Genomic DNA, 26,105 nt, shown 5'->3' with positions numbered 1-26,105 from the left:
CATTTTCTTTTCTCGTTGAGGACATGAAGGATGTAATAGACAAAGGTGCTGACGTATTCTGCTGAAAAATAAATTATGCAATCAACCTCTTGATGTGTTTTTCACTAGCTAGCTACTGGGTATGATGCCTAGAAAAATCTTTCCATATCCTTGTTCAAACATTTATGAAAGGTGTTTTACCCCCCTGGGGGTAGGGGGGTTTCAAGAATACTCCCCCAGTATCCCTGCTTGTTGTACGAGGCGACTAAAAGGGATGGTGGTGGGTTAGTGCCCCACCCCGTAAAAAGAACCAACTAAAAAAGCGAACAAAGTGCCTCGGACCCGGACGGACCATACGTTGACGACTAAGGAACGGACGAAGGACATTCTCACGGTGGGAACGTGGAATGTGAGAGGAGTGAATGATGAAGTGAAAGAGAGAGAGATTGTTCAGGTGCTTGAGGATGCAAAAGTGGATATATGTGGATTGACTGAAACTAAATGGTAAGGTGAAAGGATGAGAGAATGGGAATATGGTTTGGGTATATGTGCGGGAGTCAATGAAAATGAGAGGGCAAGAGAGGGAGTATGTCTGATGATAAGCAAAGAAGTGGAAGGAGAATATAAGAGAGTATGGAACAGCGGGTGCAAGGATTGTATGGGTGAGGATGAAAGTAGGTATACAAGCGTGGGCGATTGTATGTGTGTATGCCCCGACAGAGGATCGAGTGGCAAGAGTGAAAGATGAGTTTTGAGCGAGTGTAGAAGCATGTATGGACAAGTTTGAGAGGAGCAAGAGAGTGCTGTTGATTGGAGACATGAATGGCAAAGTTGGGAATGTACGAGTGGATGGAGTGGTTGGTCAGTGGGGTGTGCCAGCTGACGTAGATGGGAATGGAAGTGCTTTGGTGAACATCTGTGCTTGTAAGGGGTTGGCAATAGCCAACACCTACTTTCGGCATAAGATGATCCACCGGTATACATGGAGAGTAATGAGGAGGATGGATGGTGAACTTGTTGAACGAAAGGCAATGATAGACTACGTGTGTGTGGATGAGCGAATGAGAAGACAAGTGTTGGATGCAAAAGTGTGGAGAGGGTGGGGGAATGGAGTCTCGGACCATCACTTAGTGATGGCCAAGGTAGAGCTGCAAAGAAAGTGGTTGAGGAGATGAAGGGGAAGACAGGAGGAAGCAGCTCCTGTGAGAAGAGTGGAGAAATTGCAAGATAGTGAGAAAATGACAGAGTATAAGAGCATAGTGGAAGAAAGAGCAGATGGAAGGGGTGGAAGACGTATGTAAGATATTCACGGAAGAGATAGGCGCAGCATGTGAGGCGGTTTGTGGAGTGAGGAGGAGATGCAAGGGTGTGCAAGGGACAGCATGGTGGAATGATGAGGTGAAACGAGCTGTGGAACAAAAGAAGAAGGCATATAGTGAATGGTTAGCGAGTAGAGGTAGGGGAGAAGATGAGAGAGAGAAGAGAGGGGTATATGTGAGCAGGAGAAGGGAGGTTAAGAGACTGGTGAAGGAGAGTAAAAAGAAAGTGGATGAGGAGTTTGGGAGGAATCTGAGTGTGAAATGGAGGGAGGGTAAGAAACTGTTTTGGAAGGAGGTAAAGATAGTAAGGCAGTGTGAAAGGGGAAATAGTAGGGGAGTGAAAGATATGAATAATAGATTGTTGGTGGAGAAGAGAGAGAAACTGAGGAGATGGAAGGAGCACTTTGAGGATTTCTTGAATGTGGAGAGTGAGAGCAGTGCGAGTATAAGCGGTTGGGGAATGCCTGGGAGAAGAAGAGATGAGAGGAGGGAGGAAGAGATCAGTAGGGCGGAAGTAGTGGAAGCGATGAAGAATATTAAGTTGGGAAAGGCCCCAGGAATTGATGGAGTGTGTGGTGAAATGCTTAGGTATGGGGGTGAGATTGTTGTGGAGTGGATATGGAAGTTGTGCAGATTGGCTTGGGAAGAGGGAAGGGTTCCAGAGGACTGGAAATCAGGTATAATTGTTCCTTTATACAAAGGAAAAGGAGAGAGAGAAGTATGTGGTAACCACAGGGGTATTTGCCTACTTAGTGTGACTGGTAAAATATATGGTAGAATACTCATTGATAGGGTTAGGCATATGACAGAGGAGCTAGTTGGAAAAGAACAAGGGGGATTTAGGAAGGGAAAAGGGTGTGTAGATCAGATATTTGTTCTAAGATGTTTAGTGGAGAAGTATCTAGAGAAGGGAAGGAAAGTGTATGCTGCCTTCATGGACTTGGAGAAAGCTTATGACAGAATAGATAGGCAAGGTATGTGGAAGGTATTAAGAATATATGGAGTGGAGGGGAAATTGTTAAGTGCTGTGAAGAGTATGTACGAGGGAGCTAGAGTTATGGTGCGAGTGGATGGTGAGCTGAGTGAGTTCTTTGACCTGAATGTGGGACTGAAACAGGGTTGTGTGATGTCTCCATGGCTGTTTAATATATACATGGATGGGGTTGTAAAGGAGGTGCAGGGTAGGGCAGTGGATGTGGGGGTGGCTCTAATGAATGAGGGTGAGATTTGGAAACTTCCGGTGTTGCTGTTTGCTGATGATACAGTACTGTTGAGTGAAGATGAATGGGAGTTGCAAGGTTTGGTGGATGAATTTGGGACAGTGTGTAGGAGGAGGAATCTGAAAGTTAATGTAAACAAAAGTAAAGTTATGGTGTTTGAGAGGAATGAAGTCACAGAGTGTGCAGTGAGGTTGGATGGTGAGGATATGGAGAATGTGAGTGCATTCAAGTACTTGGGTAGTGTGATGAGTAAGGATGGAACTTTGGGGGATGAAGTGCGTGAAAGGGTACAGCAGGGAAGGAAGGTTGCTGGTACACTGAAAGCAGTGATGAGAAATAGGGAGGTGAGTATGGAAGTTAAGAAGTCACTGCATGATAGTACTGTGATCCCTACCCTGACGTATGGAAGCGAGGCATGGACCTTGCAAGAGGGGAACAAGTCAAGAGTGAGAGTAGTGGAAATGAGTTACTTGAGAGGAGCATGTGGAGTGACGTGGAGGGACAGGTTGACGAATGAAGAAGTGAAGGAACGCTGTGGGGTGGATGTGGATGTGGTTGAGAAGATTAGGAGAAATACACTGAGGTGGTTTGGACATGTGAAGAGAATGGAGAATGAAAGACTAACTAAGAGGGTGTATGTAGGTGAGGTGGAGGGAGGGAGAGGGAGAGGTAGACCGAGGATGAGGTGGAGGGATGGAGTTGAGATGTATATGAGGGAGGGGGGGGATGAGTTGGGGGGAGGGTAGTCAAATGGTGGGTGACAGAGCGACTTGGAGGCGTTTTGTCTGCGGCCACCCTTTGCGGGATTAGGGCGTCGGGCTATAGATAGATAGATAGATAGTTTTACCAATGTGATTTCCTTCGTAAGAGTAGCTTCTGCTAAAATGTCTAAAGGAACGGCAGTAACATGCACCTTCAGTGGATGGATCTTAACTTTGTTTCTTTGACTGCTTGAGGGTAAGGCTGACAAGGTTTATCAAAGGGTGATTCGCACATGTCTTTTACTTCAGTAGAAACCCCAAACCATGAAGAAAACGGAGAATCTGTTATATTAGGAATCGTAGAAACACTTCATGTAGATGAGGTAGATGATTCATTGCCAGGAATTACTAACTCTGTTTTCCATATTCTTTGCGAGGGAAGTGGTTGAATCGGGGGTTCCCCTACCTATTGAAGTTTTGCATGCATCACCCAATGAAAAGAACTTAACTGTAGGTTACTCTGCAACTGGTAGTGAAATTAAATTATATATAGCTAGTCAATAGATAAAATTCGGCAAGAACTTCATTACAATAAAAAAGATGCAGATTTTTACTTTTATGAAATATTCTAGTGCAAGCTTCATCTGTTCTCATAAAATGCAGGTCTGATGTTTCGTTAGCTCGTTTGTTGGTAATGGAAGCTTTCATGATGAAACACGAAACTAGTAATCCTGTACGAACATCTGTGTGAGCAAAGAATAGCTAAACTCAGTAAGAGAAAACCTGTCTATGGGGCTCATGTATTGGCCCTATTCATGTGAAATTGCAATGGTCAGCCTAAATCTGGAGAACAACGTCCATACATGACAGACAGACTGACAGACAGAATTGACTGTGAAATATTCTACAGTTGTTTCATAACTATTAATACAGATTACATGGATGGATGAACTGACAAATTTTCAATCAGTAAAAACAATATTGACAGGAAATAATAACCGATGAAGACTTTTTTTTTTTTTTTCCGATGCTTGAGATGGCCATGTGAAAGTACTAGGAAGAGTTTTTTGGTTCTTTTCATCCGCAACTTTCTTGACTTGTTTCTGCGACCCTCAGAGATACTGGCGTGATGGACCATGTCCAATCGGAGGTGCCAAAAGAAATATACCACAAGAAAATTATGCTACTCTACACACACACACACACACACACACACACACACACACACACACACACACACACACACACACACACACACACACACATGCTTTAAACACATTTTAAAAAACCTTCAGAAACTTAACGTAATATGAATTCTGACCGGGATACTACGCAAAAAGCCAAACAAACACAATATGACCAGTTTTCAGGGGGAGTACTATGTGGATGAAACTCGTATCATCATTCACTCAGTTTCTTTCTTCTAAGTACTTTTCAGCTTGAGGTCATTCAGTTACTACTTGACAAATTCGCTTTAAACATGATACAGTGTTCTTTCACTTTCGTCTTTGGGTGACGAGGTAAAGGAATGTATGGAGTCAAACATCATAAGATACAAGTTTGAGGTACCGCTTTTTTATGCAAGGGAAAAAGAACAAAGGCTTGCAGCCCACGAAGTTCTTCTTTCCGTGAAACCCAACAAAAGAAAGTCAATATCAATACCCATTCTTTTTGGGTGTCTGCACACATTGCGTTAAAGAATGAGAGTCATAGGCAAAGGGAGATTAGGGAAGGCAGTCTCAGTCCCAGACTTAACCTGCTGCATACAGAACGACTGAGAGTGTCGGGTAACTCTTGCTTTAGGAAGTGGGCACAGAAAGAGTTAGCATGTACTACCAGACGAGTGTTACAAGCCAGCCTTAACAGAGGAGGGATACACACAACCAGTTTCGAAGAGATGCGGCCACTGAGGTAGAAAAAAGTAATGAGATAAAATACACTAAAATACAATGTGGCGGAGAGAGAGAGACAGACAGACAGACAGACAGACACATGGGGGGGGGGAATCATTGAGAGGAGAGTTGACAAAAAACCTCTGACTCCATCGTTTTCGAAAGAGTTGATAGTGAGAAGCAGTCTCAAGTATGCAAGTTGTACTCCAAATACGGCTAAATAAGACCCTGTAAAAAGTCAACACCTGTACAGGGGAAACGAAAACACTGAATCGGCCTAGTACAACTAATCTCTTGGAAGCCGATTATGTATGGGAGTAAATTTCTGACGATAGGCTCCGAGACAAAGAAATCCCGGGATGATAAGAGTTGACAAAGGACTAAGGTCCTGTCAAATATTGAACGATATTCGAGTGCAAAATTTTGATGGGTTGAAAATATAAGAACTGAGTTTTTTGATACATTAAGTTTTTTCCCTATTATCAGAAATAACAACCAAGTCAAAAATTTGGTGTGTCATAGCCTCATCGTGACTGCAGAAGGAACTACTGTAGTGGTCGCTAACAAGAGCACGTGGAAATGTGAAGGGTGGAGTCATCAGCAAATTAAATACGGTTAGATGTGCAGTATAGATGTTTAACTAATGAACAGAAGGAAGAGATTGGTGCCAAGTTAGAATACTGAAGAACACAACTACCGATAGCTTTATATAAGGAACAGAGGTGGTGTAGCCTACAACAGATATAAATCGACCAAAGAGGAAGCTTTAGATGAAGGCACAGAAAGAAAAATCGTAAGATGTTTTAAAGGTTTGTGCCAGACTCGGCCGAAAGAATTTGAGATGTTCAATGCGATGACAAAGGTTTCCCCAAAGTCTTGAGAGGTGGATAACCAAGGTTCAGAAATTAAAGTAAGAAGGTTGCCAATGAAGCATCCCTGGCAGATCCCATAATAGTCAGAATGATGGATATGAAAGGAATATCCTTTAAAATTTTCCTGTTAAAGACAGATTAAGATCAGAAATACATGTTGTTAAGGTAATTGGTCGAAAGTTCGTGTATGCTCATTAATTATCATGATAAACTGCACAGAAATAATGAGTGTACTGACACTGCATTGAAACCTCCTTGCAAATGCTGGCATCCTTTATTATTATCATCCTCTCCATCATTAGCTCATTTCTATTTGCCGTGGTACAAAGGATAGGAAGGATTCAGTTTCGTGAAAACAATAACATTTAGAGTAAGAAAGATAACAGATTGCCTAGTGGAATGAGCCTTAATCACATTCAACCTCCATTCATGCCCACGTAATTCTCGACTCTCCTCCACAAGGTGAAGAACAAAACACCGTTGCTTGACTGAGGTAGTTATTCCATTGACTTTAAAGTTATAACCAGGCTGCCAAAACGACCATGTATTACATCTTGCAAACCTCTTCCCCACAGCTATATCATGCACCATTCCCATTACCTCGTTCACTACCACTCCTCGTTGTCTTACACATTCACTCACCATATAGAGTCACATTCTCCTTGGCTTCCCACGTCCCCTCTTTCCTGCAAATTTGCTTATACATTTTTTTTTTCCACCAAGCTCGTTATCTTCGTTTTCACCATGTGGCCATACTATCTCAAGACACTTACATTCTTTGGTCAGTCGACTTCCATTTTCCACACCTGTCTCATACACCACCGTTCTTCACTATTCTTCACTCTATCATTTCAACGTACAGTACGCCACATTAGTTCCTCAATATATCCATCTTCATAGTTCTCGTTCTAGATTTACTTAAGCACAGGTTATTTATATGCACGATTTCAAATGTTTTTATTTATTTATTAAATCCTAACATTTCAGTATTAAGAGTTTATCACACATTACACAATGTCCTTTGTGCCAGCCATTAGGCATTTGAAGTCTTCCCGGAAATTTTGTGAGGGAGAGGGGTGATCATCCTCCACCGCATCCCCCTAATGACGTCTCTGAACAATAGGTCAAAGGTCAAGGTCACATAGCAGTGTCACCGTAGGCGGTTTTTATCCAGTCTACACGTCGACAAAGCCAGGTGGAAGGTTCGGAGTAAGGAAGGAATGGTGTGATTCGATTCTGAACATATTTGGACCAAACTTGGTCGAAGAGTTACGCGTCAAGCATGGATGAAGTGGTTTTAAAATAATAAAAGGCCAGAATATGTCAAGATTACATCACAAGAACGCTGATTTTGACAACAATGGGTCAGGGCAATGTCAGCTCAGTCTTGATCCAGACCGGACTAAACTTGGTGGAGGAGTTGAAACTAAAGGAATGAAGAAGGGATTTAATATTTTTAACAATTAATCAAAGTGCAGGGCCAAAATTCGACGAGTGTGTGGGTGTGAGTGATGAAAATTACTAAAATACTGTCGATCTGTTTTACATCAATCATCTCGGAGGAGTTGAGAGTCAGCCGCAAACATGAGAGCCAGTGCAAACTTCTTGGATGGGAAAAGAGTACATCAAGGAGTCATGGATCTTATTTTGAGAACAATCACTCAACAGGCTAATGTCACAGGGCAAGTCAAAGGCCAAGATCATGTGGTAAGGTGAGCTTCAATAGGTTTGATCCAAGTGGGGCAAAACTTGGTAGAAAGGTTGACGCTAAAGGAAGGACTGAGAGATTCGATTATAAAAACAATCAGTCAGAGGTTTACGTCACTGACTAAGGTAAGTTCGATCGGTGTGTGGCTAGGGGAAAAAATGCAGAAAAAAGTTTGATCTGCTCCGACCTGGACTTGGTGGAAGGACTGGATGTTGGCAAGGAGTAGACATTTTTTAAACAAGTTAAAGGTGAGGTCACGTGGCAAAGTCAATCTAATCATTGTCCAATATAAACCGAACTTGGTGGATGGGATTACGACAAGGCAAGAGGGAACGGATCTGATTTTGAGAGAAAAAAAATAGTCAAAGCTGAAGATTACAGACCCAAGTCGAAGGCCAAGTTCTCTCTCTCTCTCTCTCTCTCTCTCTAATCCTAATCATTCCTCCTCTTTTCTCTTCCCACCTGTGCTTCACCCTCTCTATCTGCCCTATGTATCTGTATCTTACCTCTCATCATAATCTCTTTTTCTCTCACCGGACTTCCCTTAGTTACAGTCACTGTTTCCCTACCCACATCTTGCCATTCTCATCCTCACCTCCCCCGTTCCCCCACCAAACCTTTCCAGTTCCCATTATGTATACTACCTCCCTATTTATAATACAGTCTTGTCTCATTTTCTTTATCCACCTCAACAGTAGCTCTTTACTAGAAGCATATTCGGCTACGATTCAAGCTTCTAAACTCACCCACTCCCCAGAACCGACTTGCCAAGCTGGGGAAGGAGGCTGAGAACACGCGACTGGACTTGAACGACAAGATCATCGCGCTCACCAGGAAGTTGGAGAGCCTGGAGGAGTTCCGCCAGCACAAGGAAGAGCTGGAAGGCAAGCTGGCAGCACTCGAGGAGGAGCTGGCCAGTAACAAGGAGAAGCACTTGGAAAAGGTGAGGAAACAAGGGGAAAGGAGGGACGCCCTTGAGAAAGGGGAGAGGAGAGGGAAAAAGGAAAAAGAAAGAAAAGGAGAGGGGAAAGGAGATGATATAGGAAAAACAGAGGAACGAGTTCAATGACAGGGGTATGGATGTGAAGACGAGAAGAGAGGGAATGAGGGGGGAGGGAGGGAGAAGAAGAAAAGGGAAAGAAAGAGGGGGAGGGAAATAGGAGTGAAGAGAGTGAAAAAAGGAAAGACAGGCGGGAAATAGAGGAAATGAAATAGGGCAAGAGGAAGGAAATAGAGAAGTGGAGAAGTTTCTTCAGCAGGAGGAGAAGGTTAAAGGAGTACAAAGGAAAGCAAACGTCAACAAACCTGTAGGTCTTTTCGTGGCGGTTTGGTATAGGAAAGGAGGAAAGATTATAACTAACAAAGCTATTCTATCAAATAAAAAAAGATAGAAAAGCAGAAGGGCTCCCCCCTCCACCCACCCACCAAACCCTCCAGCCAAAGCCAGCAGAAAGTAGTGAGAAAAACCACCACGCAGCATAGAAAAGCTGTCATGGAAATTCCATGGGAAAGAGGGAAAAGAAATATTCTTCACTATGTACCTGAAAAGGAAAGCTGCAAAGTCAACAGTATTTATCGATGTAGTCCTGAAGGTTGTATCATCCAGGCTCTGAACAAAAAAAAAAAAGGGTGGGGGGGTATATGTACAACAGAAATGTATTATTCAGGAGTGTCACATACTTAGCTGGGGGTTAGAAGATAGATTCTTATCCAAGCTATTTTTAAAGGTTAGTACTTTATCACAGTTTACTACATTGGAGGACAGTTTGCTCCATACATTTTCAGCTCTCTTTTAAAGCAGAAATGCATAGTTTCGTGTGACCGAAAACTCTGAAGATAATTTTGTGTCCATTACCTCTACTGTACAGTAGTATAATTTGGGTGATCAACTGTGAAGTTTTATCAGTATTCTGAATACTTGAGTTAGATCTCCTAACCTGCGTTTACTTACGGAAAAAGAGATTCAGGGCTTGTAAACGCGCCTCGAATGGCTTACTTCACAGTCAAAGTAACCGTTTCGTCATCCTTTATTATACTCGCAAATATCTCCATTTTCTTTACTAATACAGAGAACGATATTTAAAGCAAAACTTCATGTGCTGGCGTCCTAGGGAATTACAGAAAGTGAGGACGATATTTTCGGATTTTTAGTCGAATGCTCTGCTTATGAATTCAATGGTTATTGGCTTTTTTTATTGCCTCTGTACACTGTATGCTTGGTTTCAGATCAGTTGTCGTTATAACTCTTATTTTTCATGGTTTATACTATCAGTATGAATATTATTCATATTATAACTAGCCCTTGTACTTTTGCTGCATATGTTTAGCACTTATCATGTACTAATAACGAAGCCCATTTGTCATGTTTGGGCCCAGTTAAACAGTTGATCAGGATCTCTCTGAATTGCTTGCTCTGAGGTGGTGTGTTTCCTCTGTTACCTATTTTCATATCACCGTACATATTTTAAAAACATTACAAAATAATCCTTAATATTTCGTGCCTATTAAAAAAAAAAAAAAAAAAGGACCTAACACTGAACCCTGTAGCACTCCACTTGTAACACATTTATCCCGTCTAATCTTATTCCATTTATTACAACTCTTTCTTTTATCAGGTAATCCAATCTTCGATCCACCCAAGCACACTGTCAATAAAACCATGCACCTTTAGCTGCTAAAGGATTCTTTTGTGTGGAAGTTTGTCAAAATCCTTTTGAAAATCCAGATAGACAACATCAACAGATTTAGTCTCGTCGGACATGTTCAGTGTATCGTTGAGAAAATTCAACAGATTAGTGGGGCAATAGTGATCATTTTGAAAATCATGTTGCGATTCTTTGATGAGATCATTTGTTCCTGAGCATTGGGCAGACTTGTCTCAGATAATAATTTCATGCAACTTGCAAAGCACTTACATTAAACTTATTGGGCAGTAGCTTTCTGGCTGTGCTTTGTTGCCCTTTTTGAATACTGGGGTTAGATATACAATATTCACCTCATGTGGCACATTACTGATCTTTAGTGATAATTTAAAAAGTTCAGATAAAGGCTCTGATATTTCCTTCTGTAGTTCCTTTAAAATGCATGGAGATAATTTGTCCGGCCTCGGTGTTTAACTGTACCCTAGTTTACTTATTTCAAGTCATACATTGCTTTTACCAACAGAATATTATTTATTATGGCACCTTCTTCCACAAGAACAGGGAAACTGCAGGAATTGTGTTTTATTGTAAATAATGACTCAAAGATAAGACGGAGAATTCACACTATCATCGTTTCATCAACACTGTGCTCTTTGTAACCTGTGATTAAGGGTCCAATTGCTGGAGATATTACCTTTTTGCTTCTGACGTAACAGAAAAATTCCTTGGGATTTTTTTTACTGATATTGTCAATATGCACCTCAAGGCCTTTCTTACTTCGGTTAATTAATTTTTTGGCTATCAATTGAAGAAGATAATATTTGGTTTTGTCGTTCTGATTCCTTTTTGTATGCAAGATATTTTGCTGACAGACAATGTTCAGTCCAAGAGTTCCACCATTTGGGTTTAGAATTTTTGGCAGTTCTTCTAGACTGCACTGTTGAGAGTTTCTTCTAAAAACTGTAATGCATCATTGATATCTAATGTTATGATTATAGGACGCCAATCTTTGGCACCTACAGTTGCCTTTAATTTATTAAAATTAGCCCTCTTATAGCTGGCCACTCTCATAAATGACCTTGACATTGTATTCGCTGAATCTAAGGTTAAATATAACTGTATGATGATTGCTTGTACAAAAATTCTTCTCATACAGTAATGTTATTCACTAAATATACAGATGTGGCCAAGACAAGATCTGAAGTGTTACCTCCACGTGTTGGATAATTCACTAACTGATACAATGAACTATCCTTCACGTTTGTGAATAGGTTTAACCCTGTGAGGGAGGACAGGGCTTCTCCCCATTATGGAACTGGTAAATTAAAATCACAAATTATTACAGTGCTTTGCATACATGAGATTTCATCAGTTTGATTGTGGCCTTTTTTGTCAGTGGTGCGTGACCGTCCAGGTGGACAATAAATTAAACCAAGTGTGATTTTATGACGAGATTCCTTTCTAAGCTGATGATAAATACCCTTCCCTATCCTTCCTTTCCTTAATGAAAATGCAATAGCAAGGTACCTGTAAATTAAATTCTGCCACAAAATTTCGTTGCTCATTCTTCAATCAAGATTCTGTTATAAGAGTTACATCACAATCTCCAGTAAAGACATCAACCTTTAAATCTGAAAATTTATTATGCAGACTATGTGCATTTACAAGGAGAGCTTTAACGAATTTTCTTTTCTGATATGAGGAGCTTACATTACCTATAGCTTTATCAGATCACATGATACCTACATTGGTTGGTGTTATCAACTCCCTTGATTATTGTTTTTCTCCTAAAAAGAATGTACTGCGTCACTATGCAGATGACCGAGATGGGCAGAACCAGTGGCATTCAGTTGTAGTCCAGCATTCGAAAATAGCATTGGCAACTCGGGAAATAGGTTTCATGTCGATGAACTCCATATGTTCCTGCAAGCAGAGTGATTTGATCCTGTTATTTATAATGAAAGTTTTACTGAAGAAGACATTTCCTTCTTAGATCCTGATATTAAAATGTTGTTAGATTTTTCCTTGTAGCACTGGCTCATATATCTGTATTTCTCCTTCAACTTCTCTGATCAGGTTCTTACGGCATCGTTGGTAATTGAATGAATAATAACTAGGCCACCATTCACTGTGTTCTCAAAATCGTATCCACGGCCTCTGATACGTCATTTACTCCTTCAACTAGAATACAAAAGCACTTCCATTTAGAGAGTGCCCTGCCGCAAAATCCGCCAACTAACCACGAATGATGGAGTCCCCCATGACTTGTGTCTCATGGGACTCTTGCTTATTTCTTCATGAATCTTAATTTTACTGTATGTAGTTACTGGAATGATGCTCCCTTTTCTTGCTAACCTTGCATCATTCAGCACTGGCTGGAGCCCATCCTGTATGGAGGGGCGAGAATTAACTACAGTGGGAGGATTTTTGCCAATAGTACTGTCATCCTATACATCACCTGTCATTGACTGAGCAGTGACATTCCCCTTCACACTTTGTTCAATATTATTCACAATAAATTTCTCCAACACACAAACTTTTCGGTTATGGCTGTCAATTTTATTAGTAACCTCGATCAGCTTGCCTTCTAGGTTTTGATGTAGTGTGCACATCCTGCAAACAAAGAGGCGATCTGTGTAAAAGGATCCAGTGAAACTACCAGGGCAGGCTACGCAGATAATGTTCTGGGGCATTCTGAAATTCAGAGTTAATCTGAAGATCTATCAGAGATTTAAAAAAAAATCAAGTACTGTTAATTAACAACTAGAGGAGATAATGGAACAAAATGCAGTTAGTTGTACAATACAGTCTGGCCTCACTATACAATAAAGTTGCAACAAGTGAAAACTTATCGCACCATGATTTATCCCATAATGAAGTCTATATGACTTGGGTTCAGTGGGGTTATGGAAGGTGACCTCAGTCAACCACGAAACTTAAAATGCCCCTCCAAAAAACTCTGTCACCCTCCTGAAATTTGGCCTATGACGGTCTAAGTTATCAAAGGTCCTGCCCAAGGCTGAGGGGACAGCTGGAGGGCGTGGACGACCATTTCAGATCCTCAGAAGGAGGTGAAGAGAGATGGAGAGAGGGATGTGGTGGTGCCAAGGGAGTGTGATATGCTGAAGCCAAGGGAGAGTGATGCAGTGAGGCCGAGGGAGAGTGATGCAGTGAGGCCAATGGAGAGCAGATCAGTGAAGGTGAGGGAGAGTGTAGTGGTGTGACGGCATAATATATGGGTTTGCCAGGCAACAATGAAGATGAGACAGATATGACAGAGGCAGGTGATGCAGGATGTTGCATTTGCACACCACTCAATGATGGCATTGGCTCTTCCTCAGTGCTGTTGGCAGAGAAGGTGGTGATGGTCTGACGTGTTGCCTTTTTCTTAGCTGCCAGGAGCTCCCTATACACCTTCAAGTGTTGTTCAGTGCCATGCACTGGCACGTCACTCCTGGCCAGGTTCAAATTATTGTCCCCGGATGAATAAAATACCCGTATCCACTATCCCAAGGAGCTCCTTCAAAGTTAAAACGTCGAGAACACGAAGGTGCACATCTTCACTGCTGTCTTCACCACTTTCCTGTGACTTTGACACACATTCCGTGAGCTCAGTCAGCTCCTCTGTGGATAGCTACTTGGTGGGGCAATCCAGGACAACTTGCACATATTACTCGTTGATTTCCTCAAATCAAGCCTCCTGCGAGAGGCCGATGGTGTCTCAATGGATGTTTTTCTTGTGACAGAGTACACACACTCCGGCCACACTTTGTCAGACAGTGCTCAGTGTGCTTGGCAGCATCTCTTTCCACCCTGCCAAGAAAATATTGATGGCATGCCTGATGTCAAACTTATTCCAAATGCAGCGGACTGCATTGCTTACTCCAGAGTCGCTCACTCTCACCACCTGCTCCATGGTGCAGAAGAGGCACCATGCCTTGAAGGTCGCAGTGATGCCCTGTTCCATAGATTGCAGTAGTGATGTCATGTTAGGGGGTAGGTGCATCACTCTGACGTAATCAACCCAGTCCTCCATGGACTCAGGGTGGCTCAGGGCACTGTCCACTAACAGGAGGAAGTACTGCAGAGTGAAGAGGTCGGCAAGGCTCTAGGGCTACTTCTCCATATAGCCCCAAAGTTTATCTTTACAGACCTTGTCAGCATTCAAGGGTTCTCTCAGTGGTAAACAATAAGTGGCTTGAGCTACAGGGGCCCCCTCTGCACAGACCCCAGGGAGGAGAGTGAGGCGGTCCTTTGCTGCCTTGAACCCAGGTGCATGTCACTCTTCTCAGATGATATAGGTCTTCCTTGAAATCCGCTTCCCAAACAGGCCTGTCTCGTCAAACTTTAAGACCTGCTTAGGAGAGTATCCACCCTCCTCTATAACAGTCTCAGTCGCTTCATGACTAAGTTCACAGCCTCGTCGTGTATGGTCACGTATTCAAGGCCTGCACAGGCCTTGAACACCAACCTGTTTTGTCAATGAAGTCCTTCTTGGTCTCTAGACCTTCCTTATCCTTAAGGTACTCCCACAGATCGAGAGCCTTACTGCAAATGAAGAAACGCTGAAGTGGCTGCATTGTTCGGTTAAGGTTATTAACCCTCAGAGCCAGGAGATGCTCCATTTCCATCAAGTTTGATGTTTTGCAGTCAGGGGAAGGAACGTTCTGCGACACCGTAATTATAGCATCTGGAGAGGTGAGACTGTGAATGGGAGTATGGATGGGGTATATTCGCGGAAGTAGGTGAGAATTAAAGGAAAAAGAAGGAGTTTGTATTGTTGTGCGCAAGAGATGGAAGGAGAACATAAGAGAGCATGGATCAGTCGACTCAAGGATTTTGTGGGTAAGATTGAAAGTTGGACTACAATTACTGCGGGTGGTTGTGTGTGTGTATGCGCCAACGCAAGATCTTGCAAGTAGAGTGAAAGAAGAGTTTTGGACAAATGTGGAAGCGTGCATGGAAAAGTTTGAAATGAGTGAGACAGTGTTTTTGACTGGAGATACGAATGGAAAAATAGGGAATGTGACAGTGGATGGAGTAGTTGGTGAGTGGGGTGTGCCTGCAGAAGTGGATGGAGTAGTTGGTGAGTGGGGTGTGCCTGCAGAAGTGGATGAGAACGGCAGTGCTGTAGTGGACATTTGTGCAGGAAAGGGGTTGGTGATAGCCAATACCCTCTTTAGACAAAAATGATCCACAGGTATACGTGACAAGTGATGAGAAGGGAGGGTGATGAACTGAGTGAAACGAGGGAAATGACTGAATATGTGTGTGTGGATGATAGAATGAGAAGGTGTGTAATGGTTGCAAGAGTGTGCAGAGGCTGAGGGAGTGGACTCTCTGATCACCACTTGGTGGTGGTGATAGTCAAGGTTCAAATGAATTGGAGGAGTAGGAGAAGGGAAGAACAGAAGGAAGTACTCCACACAAGGAGGGTAGAAAGGTCACAAGAGGATGGAAAAAAGGGAGAATATAAAAGAGAAGTGGAGGAGCTATTGGGTAAATATGATTTGGAGCAGATGGGGGACGTGGGCGGTGTGTGAAAAGTATTCACAGGTGAAATCTGTACAGCAAGTGAGGTAGTGTGTGGTGTGAAGAGAAGACGAAAGGGGATGCAAGGAACAGCATGGTGGAATGAAGAAGCGAGACGAACTGTGACGCAGAAAAAGAAAGCATATAGCGAGTGGATGAGAAATAGAGGCGTGGAGGAAGTTGAGAGTGAGAAGAGAGTTGTTACATGTAGAGAGGAAGAGAGAGGTGAAAAGATTAGTACGAGAGAGTAAGAAGAGAATAGCTGAGAAAGTTGGAAGGAATTTGAGTGCAAAGTGGAGGGAATGTAATAAAATATTCTGGAAAAAGGCCAAGAGAGTTATGCAGAGAGATAAAAAAGAAAGTCGGGCAGTGCAACATATAAATGGTATACAGCCAGTGGAGAAGGAAGTAAAAATGAGCAGATGGAAAGAACACTAAGGAATAGTTGAATAAGGAGAATGAAAGTGGTGCGAATGTAAGTGGCTGGGAATGGCTGGGAAGGGGAAGGAGGTGGGAAGAGAGGAAGGAGCCAGTAGAATGGAAGTAGTGGAAGCAAAGAAGAAAGTCAAAATAGGGAAAGCCCCAGGAATTGATGGAGTGTGTGGTGAAATGCTGAAGCTTTGGGGAGAGATAGTAGTAGAATGGATATGGAAGATGTGCATATTGGCCTGGGAGGAAGCTAGAGTCCCGGAGAATTGGAAGTTAGGTATAATTATGCCCCTGCGCAAAGAAAAATAGGAAAACAAGACTGTGGTAATCACTGGGGCATTTGTCTTCCTATTCACTTAGTGTAATAGGAAACGTATATGGCAGGACACTTATTGAACGAGTTAGGGAAAGAACAGAGGAATTAGTCGGAGAAGAACAGGGAGGTTATAGGAAGGGAAGAGGTGTTGTAGATCAGATATTCATTTTTTGGTCTTTAGTGGAAAAGTTTCTAGAGAAGGGAAAGAAACTGTATGCGGCCTTCATGGATTTGGAGAAGGCATATGACAGGGTGGATAGACATGGAATGTGGAAAATATTAAAGATATACAGAGTAACTGGGAAAATGCTGAATGTCATGAAGAGTATGTGTTAGGGTGTTATGGATGCAGTGCGTGTGGATGGTGACCGGAGTGATTTTTTTTTTTTTTAAATGTGAGGAAGAAGAAACCAAAGGCCGCGAGCCCGCAATTATTGTTCCTTCCAAGAGAAAAACAAAATACAATAGAGAGCCAAATTCAAGATCCGATCATTTCGAGATGCCTGGACACACTGCGTTTGAAAGACTGGAGATCATAGGAAGAAGGAAATACAGACAAAGGGAGACAGTTCCAGAGTTGACCTGTTGCATAAACGAAGGACTGGGAGTAACGGTTAACTCTTGCATTAGAGAGCTGGACAGGAAAGGGATGAGAGTTTGCTGCTAGACGGGTGCTACGCGCCCGTCGTAGAGGTGGAAGAATGCATGCAAACAGTTCAGAGGAGCAGTGACCATTGAAGTAGCGATAGAAAAGAGATAAAGTTGCAACAGTGCAGCGAAGAGACAGAGGTTGAAGGGAGTCAGTAAGAGGCGGAGAGTTAATGAGACGAAAAGCCTTTGACTCCACGCTATTGAGAAGAGCTGTATGTGGGGAGCCTCTCCACACATGAGAGTTGTACTCCACACAGGGGCGGATAAAACCCCTGTATAGAGTCAACAATTGTGCAGGTTAAAGAAGGAACAGAGTCAGCTTAGCACACCTAATCTCTTGGAAGCAGATTTTACAAGAGATATAATATGATCTTTCCAAGATAAGTCCCGAGTAAATGAAATCCCAAGCATGTTCAAGGATGATGCAGGATTAAGCTGAATATTAGTAAACATTAGTGGGTATACCTGTGGAAGATTTTGTCGGGTTGATAGGTGTAAAAATTGAGTCTTTGATGCATTAAAAACAACCAGAAATTTTTACCCCAGTCAGAGATACGAGCCAAGTCAGACATCAGGCGTGCCACAGCCTCATCCCTTGTTTGCTGAAGTAACTGCTGAGATGGACATTGTGGGAACCGAATGGAAAGGTGAAGGGTGGAGTCATCAGCATATGAGTGGATAGAGTTAGATGTACAGCATAGAAGGTCATTGATGAATAAAAGGAAGAGAGTTGGTGATAGGATAGAGCCCTCAGGAACACCACTGTTAATTGATCTAGAAGATGAACGATGGCCGTCAACAAAAGCAGCTATAGAACGACCTGAAAGGAAGCTAGAGGTGAAGGCACAGATAGAAGGGTAGAAACCGTAAGAGGGCAGTTTGGAAATTAAAGATTTATGCCAGACTCGATCGAAAGCCTTTGAGATGTCAAGTGCAATGGCAAAGCTTTCGCCAAAGTCCTGAAAGGAGGATAACCAGGAGTCTGAAAGGTAGGTGAGAAGATCGCCAGTGGAGAGTCCCTGACAGAACCCATACTGACGATCAGAAAGAAGGTTGTGATAGGAAAGATGCGTTAAAATTTTTCTATTAAGAACTGACTCGAAAACTTTTGAGATACAGGATGTTAAAGCAATTGGACGATAGTTGGAGGGTTGGGAATGGTCACCCTTCTTTGGGACTGGCTGAATGTGAGCAAACTTCCAGCAAGATGGAAAGGTACAAGTTGAAAGACAAAGGCGAAAGAGTTTACCTAGGCAGGGTGTAAGCACAGAAGCACAGTTCTTGAGAACAACAGGAGGGACTCTATCAGACCCATATGCCTTATTAGTATTGAGACCTGTGACGGCAGAAAATACATCAGCTGAAGAAATTTTGATGTCAGCCATGAGGAAGTCAGAGGGGGGAAGTGATGGAGGAACAGCACTGGAATCGTATTGGTTGGAATTGGAGGAGAAAATCTGAGTGAAATGATCTGGTTTATCAGTAGAAGGAATAGCTACAGAGCCATCAGAGTAGAAAAGAGGAGGGAAGGATGATGAGGTAAAGTTGTTAGAAGGTTTTTGGCAAGGTACCAGAAGGAGCAGGAAGAATTCGAGGTGAAGAGTTGAGAGCATTTAGTACGGATGAAATTATTTTTAGCAGAGCGAAGAACAGACTTAGCACGATTCTGGGCAGAAACGTATGAAAGATGTGATTTGGGGTGGGTTGGCTCTGGTATCTCTTATAGACCCTCTCCTTGTTGAGGACAGCATTAGAACAAGCGTGATTAAACCAAGGCTTTCTTGCATTAGTCAAAGGATATGAGAAAGGAATGTATGGTTCCATGCCCGAGAGAATAACCTCTGTAATGTGCATGGCACACTCAGATGGCTCCCGGCCATGGAAGCAATAATCATTCCAGGGAAAATCAAAGAAGTACTGCCTGAGGGCCTCCCAATCCTTAGCTATAAAGTGCCACAGACGACGTTTCTTTGGAGGGTCCACAGGTTGTACCGGAGTGATAGGACAGGTTAAGGTGATAAGGTTGTGTTTGCAGGAGCCCAACGGAGAGAAAAGATTAACAGTGTAAGCAGAAGGATTAGTTGTAAGAAAGAGGTCAAGTATGTTCAAGCTCTCTCCAAGGCGGTCAGGGATACGAGTAGGGTGCTGTACAAGCTGCTCTAGGTCATTAAGGATAGAAAAGGTGTAGACTTGTTCACCAGATGGATCAGTGAGAGGAGAGGAGAGCCAAAGGTGGTGGTGAACATTGAAATCTCCTAGAATGGAGATTTCAGGGAAAGGAGAAATGGATACAATGCGTTCCATCGTAGAAGTAAGACAATCAAAGAATTTTTGATAGTAAGCAGAACTGGAGATAAGTAAACAATGCAGATATATTTAGTCAGAGAATGACAGGAAAGCCGAAGCCAGAGTGTAGAGAATTTAGAGGAATCGAGTTCAGGAACACGAGAGCAGGATAAGTCACAGCCACCTTTGGCTTTGAAATGAGTATAGAGAAAGTAGGAGGGTACAGAAAAGGGTCTGCTGTCAGTTGCCTCAGACAGCTGAGTCTCGGTTAGAAAAAGAAAGTGAGGTTTAGAGAAGGAGAGGTGGTGCTCAACAGAGCGAAAGTTAGAGGAAAAGCTGCGAATGTTACAGAAATGAAGAAGTCAGACAGTGGTTCCAGGCAGCTCGAGTTATCACCGGGAGAGGGGCGGAAGGTGGGGACATTTATGGTCCCCCCCCCCTGGAGACTCTGAGGCCAAGTGTTGAGCTGCCATGATTTTTTTTAAATTTTGGAAAAGGAAGTTTAGTAGTGTGTACTGTGCATGTAGTCTGGTGTTGATAGAGAAACTTGGAGGGCATGCTGGCCTACTCTCTGTGTTACTGAGACACTGAAAAAGTTAAAGAGGGATGGTCGGGACCTAGTCCCGAGGGCTGATGATTGAATATTGAATTGAAACATGGATGTGTCATGTCTCCATCGTTGTTCAGTCTGCATATGGATGGGGTTACAAAAGAGATACAAGGTAGGACAATGGATGTTGGAGCAACCCTAATGAGAGAGGGCAGTGTTTGGAAACTCCCTGTACTGTTGTTTGCAGATGATACTGTATTGTTAAGTGAAGACGAAGGGGTACTGCAAGGCTTGGTGACTGAGTTTGGGAATGTGTTTAAAAAACGAAATCTAAAGATGAATGTAGGGAAGAGTAAAGTTATGGTCTTTGAGAAAAATGAAGTCATTGAAAGTACAATTTTACAAAAAAGTATCGTTACTCAGGGATCCTAAAGATACGTAACAAACACTACGATGGCTGCGGTTTCCGAAGAGTTGATACATTCATATCGATGCATTTGTTACCTCAGACACAGGAAATGTCTCTTGTATCACATGCATAAACAACATTGTTGGATATGCAGGGATACCAACAGTTTCCTAGTCCCCTGCCCGTTTTTCCTAAACCATCGTCTTTTGTCATATTGTTTAGCACAAAGATTGTGTGGGTAAAGTTGAAAGTTGGAATACAAATGTGGGCGATTGTGTGTGTGTATGCGCCAACGCAAGATCGTGCTAGCAGAGTGAGAGAAGAGTTCTGGACAAATGTGGAAGTGTGCATGGAAAAGTTTGGAAGGAATGAGAGAGTGTTTTTGATCGGTGATATGAATGGTAAATTAGGGAATGTGAAGGTGGATGGAATAGTTGGTGAGTGGGGTGTGCCTGTTGCGATAGATGAGAATGGCAGTGCGTTAGTGGACATTTGTGCTGGGAGGGGGTTGGTGATAGCCAATACCCTCTTCAGGCATAAAATGATCCACAGGTATACATGGCGAGTGATGAGAAGGGTAGGTGGTGAACTGAATGAAAGGAAGGCAATGATTGATTATGTGTGTGTGGATGAAAGGATGCAAAGATGCATAATGGATGCAAGAGCTTATAGACGTTCGGGGAGTGGACTTTCTGACCACTACTTGGTGGTGGCCAGAATTAGGATACAAGTAAGATGGAGGAATAGAAGAAGGGAAAGACGAGAGGAAGGAGTAGTTGCAAGGAGAGTGGAAAGGTTACAAGAGGATGAGAAAAAGGCAGAGTATAAGAGAGCAGTGGAGGGACGATTGGGCAAATATGAATTGGAGCAGATGGGAGACGTGGAAGGTGTGTGCAGGATATTTACAGAAGAAATATGTGCAGCATGTGATGTGGTGTGTGGGAGGAAGAGAAGACAGAGGGGGGTGCAAGGAACAGCGTGGTGGACTGAAGAAGTGAGACAGGCTGTGGCACAAAAGAAGAAAGCATACAATGAATGGATGAGAAATAGGGGCGTGGAAGAAGTTGAGAGGCGGAAGAGAGAGTTATATGTAGAAAGAGAGAGGTGAAAAGATTAGTAAGAAGAGAGTCGATGAGGAATTTGGAAGGAATTTGAGTGTAAAGTGGAGGGACTGTAAGAAATTGTTCTGGAAAGAGGTGAAGACAGTAAGACAGGGTGGAAGTGAGGTAGCAGGGGAGTGAAAGATAAAAATGGTAGATTACTAGTGGAGAAGGGAGAAAAAGTGAGCAGATGGAGAGAACACTTTAAGGAATTGTTGAACATAGAGGATGGAAGTAATGCGAGTATAAGTGGCTGGGGAATGGCTGGGAGAAGGAGGGAGGGGAGAAGGAGGGAGGTGAGAAGACAGGAAGAAATCAGTAGGATAGAAGTTGTGGAAGCAATGAAGAAAGTTAAATTGGGGAAAGCCCCAGGAATTGATGGAGTGTATGGTGAAATGCTGAAGCATGGGGGAGAGATGGTAGTAGAATGGATGTGGAAAATGTGCAGATTGGCCTGGGAGGAAGGTAGAGTCCCGGAGGATTGGAAGTCAGGTATAATTATTCCCTTGTACAAAGGAAAAGGGGAAAAAGAAGTGTGTGGTAATCATAGGGGCATTTGTCTTCTTAGTATAATAGGAAAAGTGTATGGTAGGATACTTATTGACAGAGATAGAGAAAGAACAGAGGAATTAGTTGGAGAAGAACAGGGAGGCTTTAGGAAGGGAAGAGGTTGTGTAGATCAGATATTCATTCTTAGATCTTTAGTGGAAAAGTTTCTAGAGAAGGGAAAGAAGTTGTATGCGGCTTTCATGGATTTGGAGAAAGCATATAAAGTACTAAGAATATATGGAGTAGATGGAAAGTTGTTGAATGCTGTGAAGAGTATGTATGATGATGCTAAGGCTGCAGTGCGTATGGATGGTGAACTAAGTGAATTTTTCTCTTCGGAGGTTGGGCTGAAACAGGGATGTGTCATGTCTCCATGGTTGTTCAATCTGTTCATGGATGGGGTAATAAAAGAGGTACAAGGTAGGGTAGTGGATGTTGGAGTGGCCCTGGTGAGAGAGGATAGTGTTTGGAAACTCCCTGTACTGTTGTTCGCAGATGATACTGTGTTGTTGAGTGAAGACGAAGGGGAGCTGCAAGGCTTGGTGGATGAGTTTGGAAGAGTGTGTAAGAAACGGAATCTAAATGTGAATGTAGGGAAGAGTAAAGTGATGTCTTTGAGAAAGGTGAAGTCAGTGAATGTACAGCGAGGTTGGACGGCGAGGAATTGGAAAATGTGAGTACGTTTAAGTACTTGGGTAGTGTGATGAGTAAGGATGAAGGTTTGGAGGGTGAAGTGCTTGAAAGGGTACAGCATGGAAGAAAGGTTGCTGGTTCTTTGAAAGCAGTGATAAGAAACAGGGAAGTGAGCATGGAAGTGAAAAAGTTACTACATGACAGTATTGTGATAACAAGTCTAACGTATGGAAATGAAGCTTGGATGTTGTTGAAGGACACAAGTCAAGAGTGAGAGCAGTGGAAATTAGTTATTTAAGAGGAGCCTGTGGAGTCACATGGAGAGACAGGCTGACGAATGAGGATATAAAGGAGCGTTGTGGTGTGGATGTGGATGTGATAGGAAGTGTTATGAGGAAGACACTGAGGTGGTTTGGCCATGTGGAGAGGATGGAGGGTGAAAGACTGACGAAGAGAGTGTATGTGAGTGAGGTGGAGGGGGGAAGAGGGAGGGGGAGGCCGAGGATGAGATGGAGGGATGGGGTGGAGAGGTATATGAGAGAGGGGAGTGTGAGTTGGGAGCAGGGCAGTGAAATGGCGGGGGACAGGGCGACGTGGAGGCGATTTGTTTGTGGCCACTCCGAGTGAGATTGAGGCGTCTGGCAATAGATAGATAGATAGACAACGTCGTAACGATACTTTTTTTTGTACAATTGTAGAGTAAGGCTGGAAAGGAGGAAATGGAAAATTTGAATGTGTTAAGTACTTGGGCAGTGTGTTGAGTAAGGATGGAAGATTAGAGCGTGAAGGGCTTGAAAAGGTACAGTTCGGAAGAAAGGTTGCTCGTTCTTTGAAGGCAGTGATAAGGAACAGGGAAGTGAGTATGGAAGTAAAAAAGTCGCTGCATGACAATATTATGATACCAACTCCAACATATGGAGGTAAAAATTGGACCTTGTTGGAAGGACACAAGTCAAGAGTAATGAGTTATTTGAGAGGAGCATGTGGAGTTACATGGACAGACAGGCTGACAAATGCTAAATTGAAGGAGCGCTGTGGTGTGGATGTGATAGAAAACGTTAGGAGAAGTACACTGAGGTGATTTGGCCATGTGGAGAGAATGAAGAGCGAGAGCCTAACAAGGAGAGTGTATGCGAGTGAGGGGGAGGGGGGAGAGGGAGGGGGAGGCCGAGGATGAGATGGAGGGATGGGGTGGAGAGGTATATGAGAGAGGGGTGTGTGAGTTGGGAGCAGGGCAGTGAAATGGCGGGGGACAGGGCGACGTGGAGGTGATTTGTTTGTGGCCACCCCTTATGTGCTTGAGGGTCTCGCAATAGATAAATAGATGGATAAATTTCTTTATGACCGTGGAGGTCGTGGACTAGGACTGCTTCAGTTTGTAGGCAATGTTGTTTGATTCCTGCCCCTCCTTATGGCGCTTAATAATATCTAATTTCACATTATTGGAAAGACCACACCTTGCCCTTTTAGCCTTGCCCTCGAGAGCATCAGCAGCACAACTCTTTCCACTGGGGTTAACACCAGGAATAATTTCCAAGTTTAGAGTATCATTTATTTCACAAACTCAAGTTCTCTCTGTTTACTTTCGCATAGAGCACTACTCATAGCATACTTGCTCTGTTCCTTAGTGTTGGCACTAATGCTTTGAGAGTTTTACACAAGAGAGAAGGTTAAGTAACTTGGAGAGCGTGAACAGTCATTGGTGCGGGTAACGTGAGCAAGTGGTCAAGCGAGACACGAAGGGTTGGCACAAATAACTCTACTTGCACAGACCCTAGATGGGTGTTCTGTGCACCTAGACACTGGGCGGCCATCGTGGTTCAGGTAGCTGGCTATCGGCTTGCGTGCATCATCACTTTTGCATGAGGTTCTTGGAGACGGAATTGAGAATTTCGTTCTAGCGAAATCGTGACCAAGTTTTCAAAGTTAACCTGAGAAAGGTTATATCTTTTGAATTATCGGTCTAGCAACGTATCACATAGAAAACTGTCATATAACAAGACCAGACTGTATCTGCTAGCAAAATTCATATGGCTATCTGTAGCCAGACGTCATAATCCTGTAAAGGGTGGCCGTATGCCTTTGAGTTAGTGGTTTTACGGGGAGGGGCACTAACCTTCACCAACCCAATTGTTGCCACGCAGGGAACACATGTGGGTTGGTTTTATGGTCATAACCCAGTGTTGTAGATGATTCCTGGCTCGCAGAAAATCATAGAACTTGTCACTAAATGTAAAGCCACCTGAAAAGGAAAGAAGAGTAATAAAACGTGACAGCAAAGATGGGAGAAAAAGAAAGAAAGGAGGACTGAGACAGAAAAAAAAAATATAAAGATGAGGAAAAAGACAGATAAAGATGAGGAAAGAAGTGCTCAGCACTGCATCAAGTGAGTGGATGATGGTCGCTGCCACCTACTAGCAAAATAATTACAAATAATAATTACAAATTAATAATTACAATTAATAATTGCAAATTAATTCAGCTCCAAGACAGCAACCACCTACTATACTACAGAAGAAGGCAAAATGAAAGTTATTGGTGTAAGATTTCTAATTAACAAAAATCTCTCTGAGAGCATTGTTAAATTCACCAGCGCATCTGACTGTGTAGCATGGATTGTAATCTGACTAGGCAAAAGCCACCGGTCACCCTGAACGTAATACAAGTATATGCACCGACTTCTCAACACTCAGATGAAGAAACAGAAAGATTATATGACGACATCCCTCAGATTATGGAAGAAGAAAATACAGTACCAGACACTCACGGAAGACTTCAATGCAAAAGTTTGCAAATCAAAAAATGGAGAAGCACGTATGGGAAAATTGGGAGTGGGAGAAAGGAATGACAGAGGTGAAATTGTAGTAAATATTGCTGAAATGTATAACACGAATATAATGAACACATTCTTTCACAAAATAACAGAGAAAATGAACTTGGAGAAGTCCAAATACAGAAACAAAGAATGAAATCGAATTCATTATAACAGATAAGAATAACACAGTCATAAATGTCATAGTTATCAACAAATTAAATATAGGAAATTACCATAGAATGGTGGGTTACACAGTCAGATTCAATTCTAAAATTGAAAGAAAGAAGCTGATTAAAAAGAGAAAGATATGACCAATAAAAGCAAACGAAAACAAAGCAGCCTTTCACTTATAAATAGCGAACAGATTTCAGGGTTTAAGTTATGCTGAATGTGACACTGATAAGTTAAATGATACACACACACACACACACACACACACACAACACACACACACACACACACACACACACACACACACGCACACAACTAAGAGAATCAGTGG

At 42.7% G+C, this 26,105-nt stretch overlaps 1 protein-coding gene across 1 annotated transcript in view; it reads left to right on the top strand.

Moving 5' to 3' along the window:
• The window catches only part of LOC145411018 (cilia- and flagella-associated protein 157-like), a 354,153-nt gene that overhangs the window by 138,445 nt on the left and 189,603 nt on the right, over nt 1-26,105 (top strand). Inside the window, exon 4 of the mRNA XM_080281082.1 lies at nt 8,449-8,634. Coding sequence (XP_080137208.1) covers nt 8,449-8,634 — 186 coding nt within the window. The remainder of the gene's footprint in view (nt 1-8,448; nt 8,635-26,105) is intronic.

The sequence above is a fragment of the Coenobita brevimanus genome, chromosome 87 (assembly GCF_032717465.1).
Source record: "Coenobita brevimanus isolate Jiangsu-jjx chromosome 87, ASM3271746v2, whole genome shotgun sequence".
NCBI lineage: Eukaryota > Metazoa > Arthropoda > Malacostraca > Decapoda > Coenobitidae > Coenobita > Coenobita brevimanus.
The sequence above is the reverse complement of the archived record's forward strand: the minus strand, read 5'-3'. Positions and strand labels throughout refer to the sequence as shown.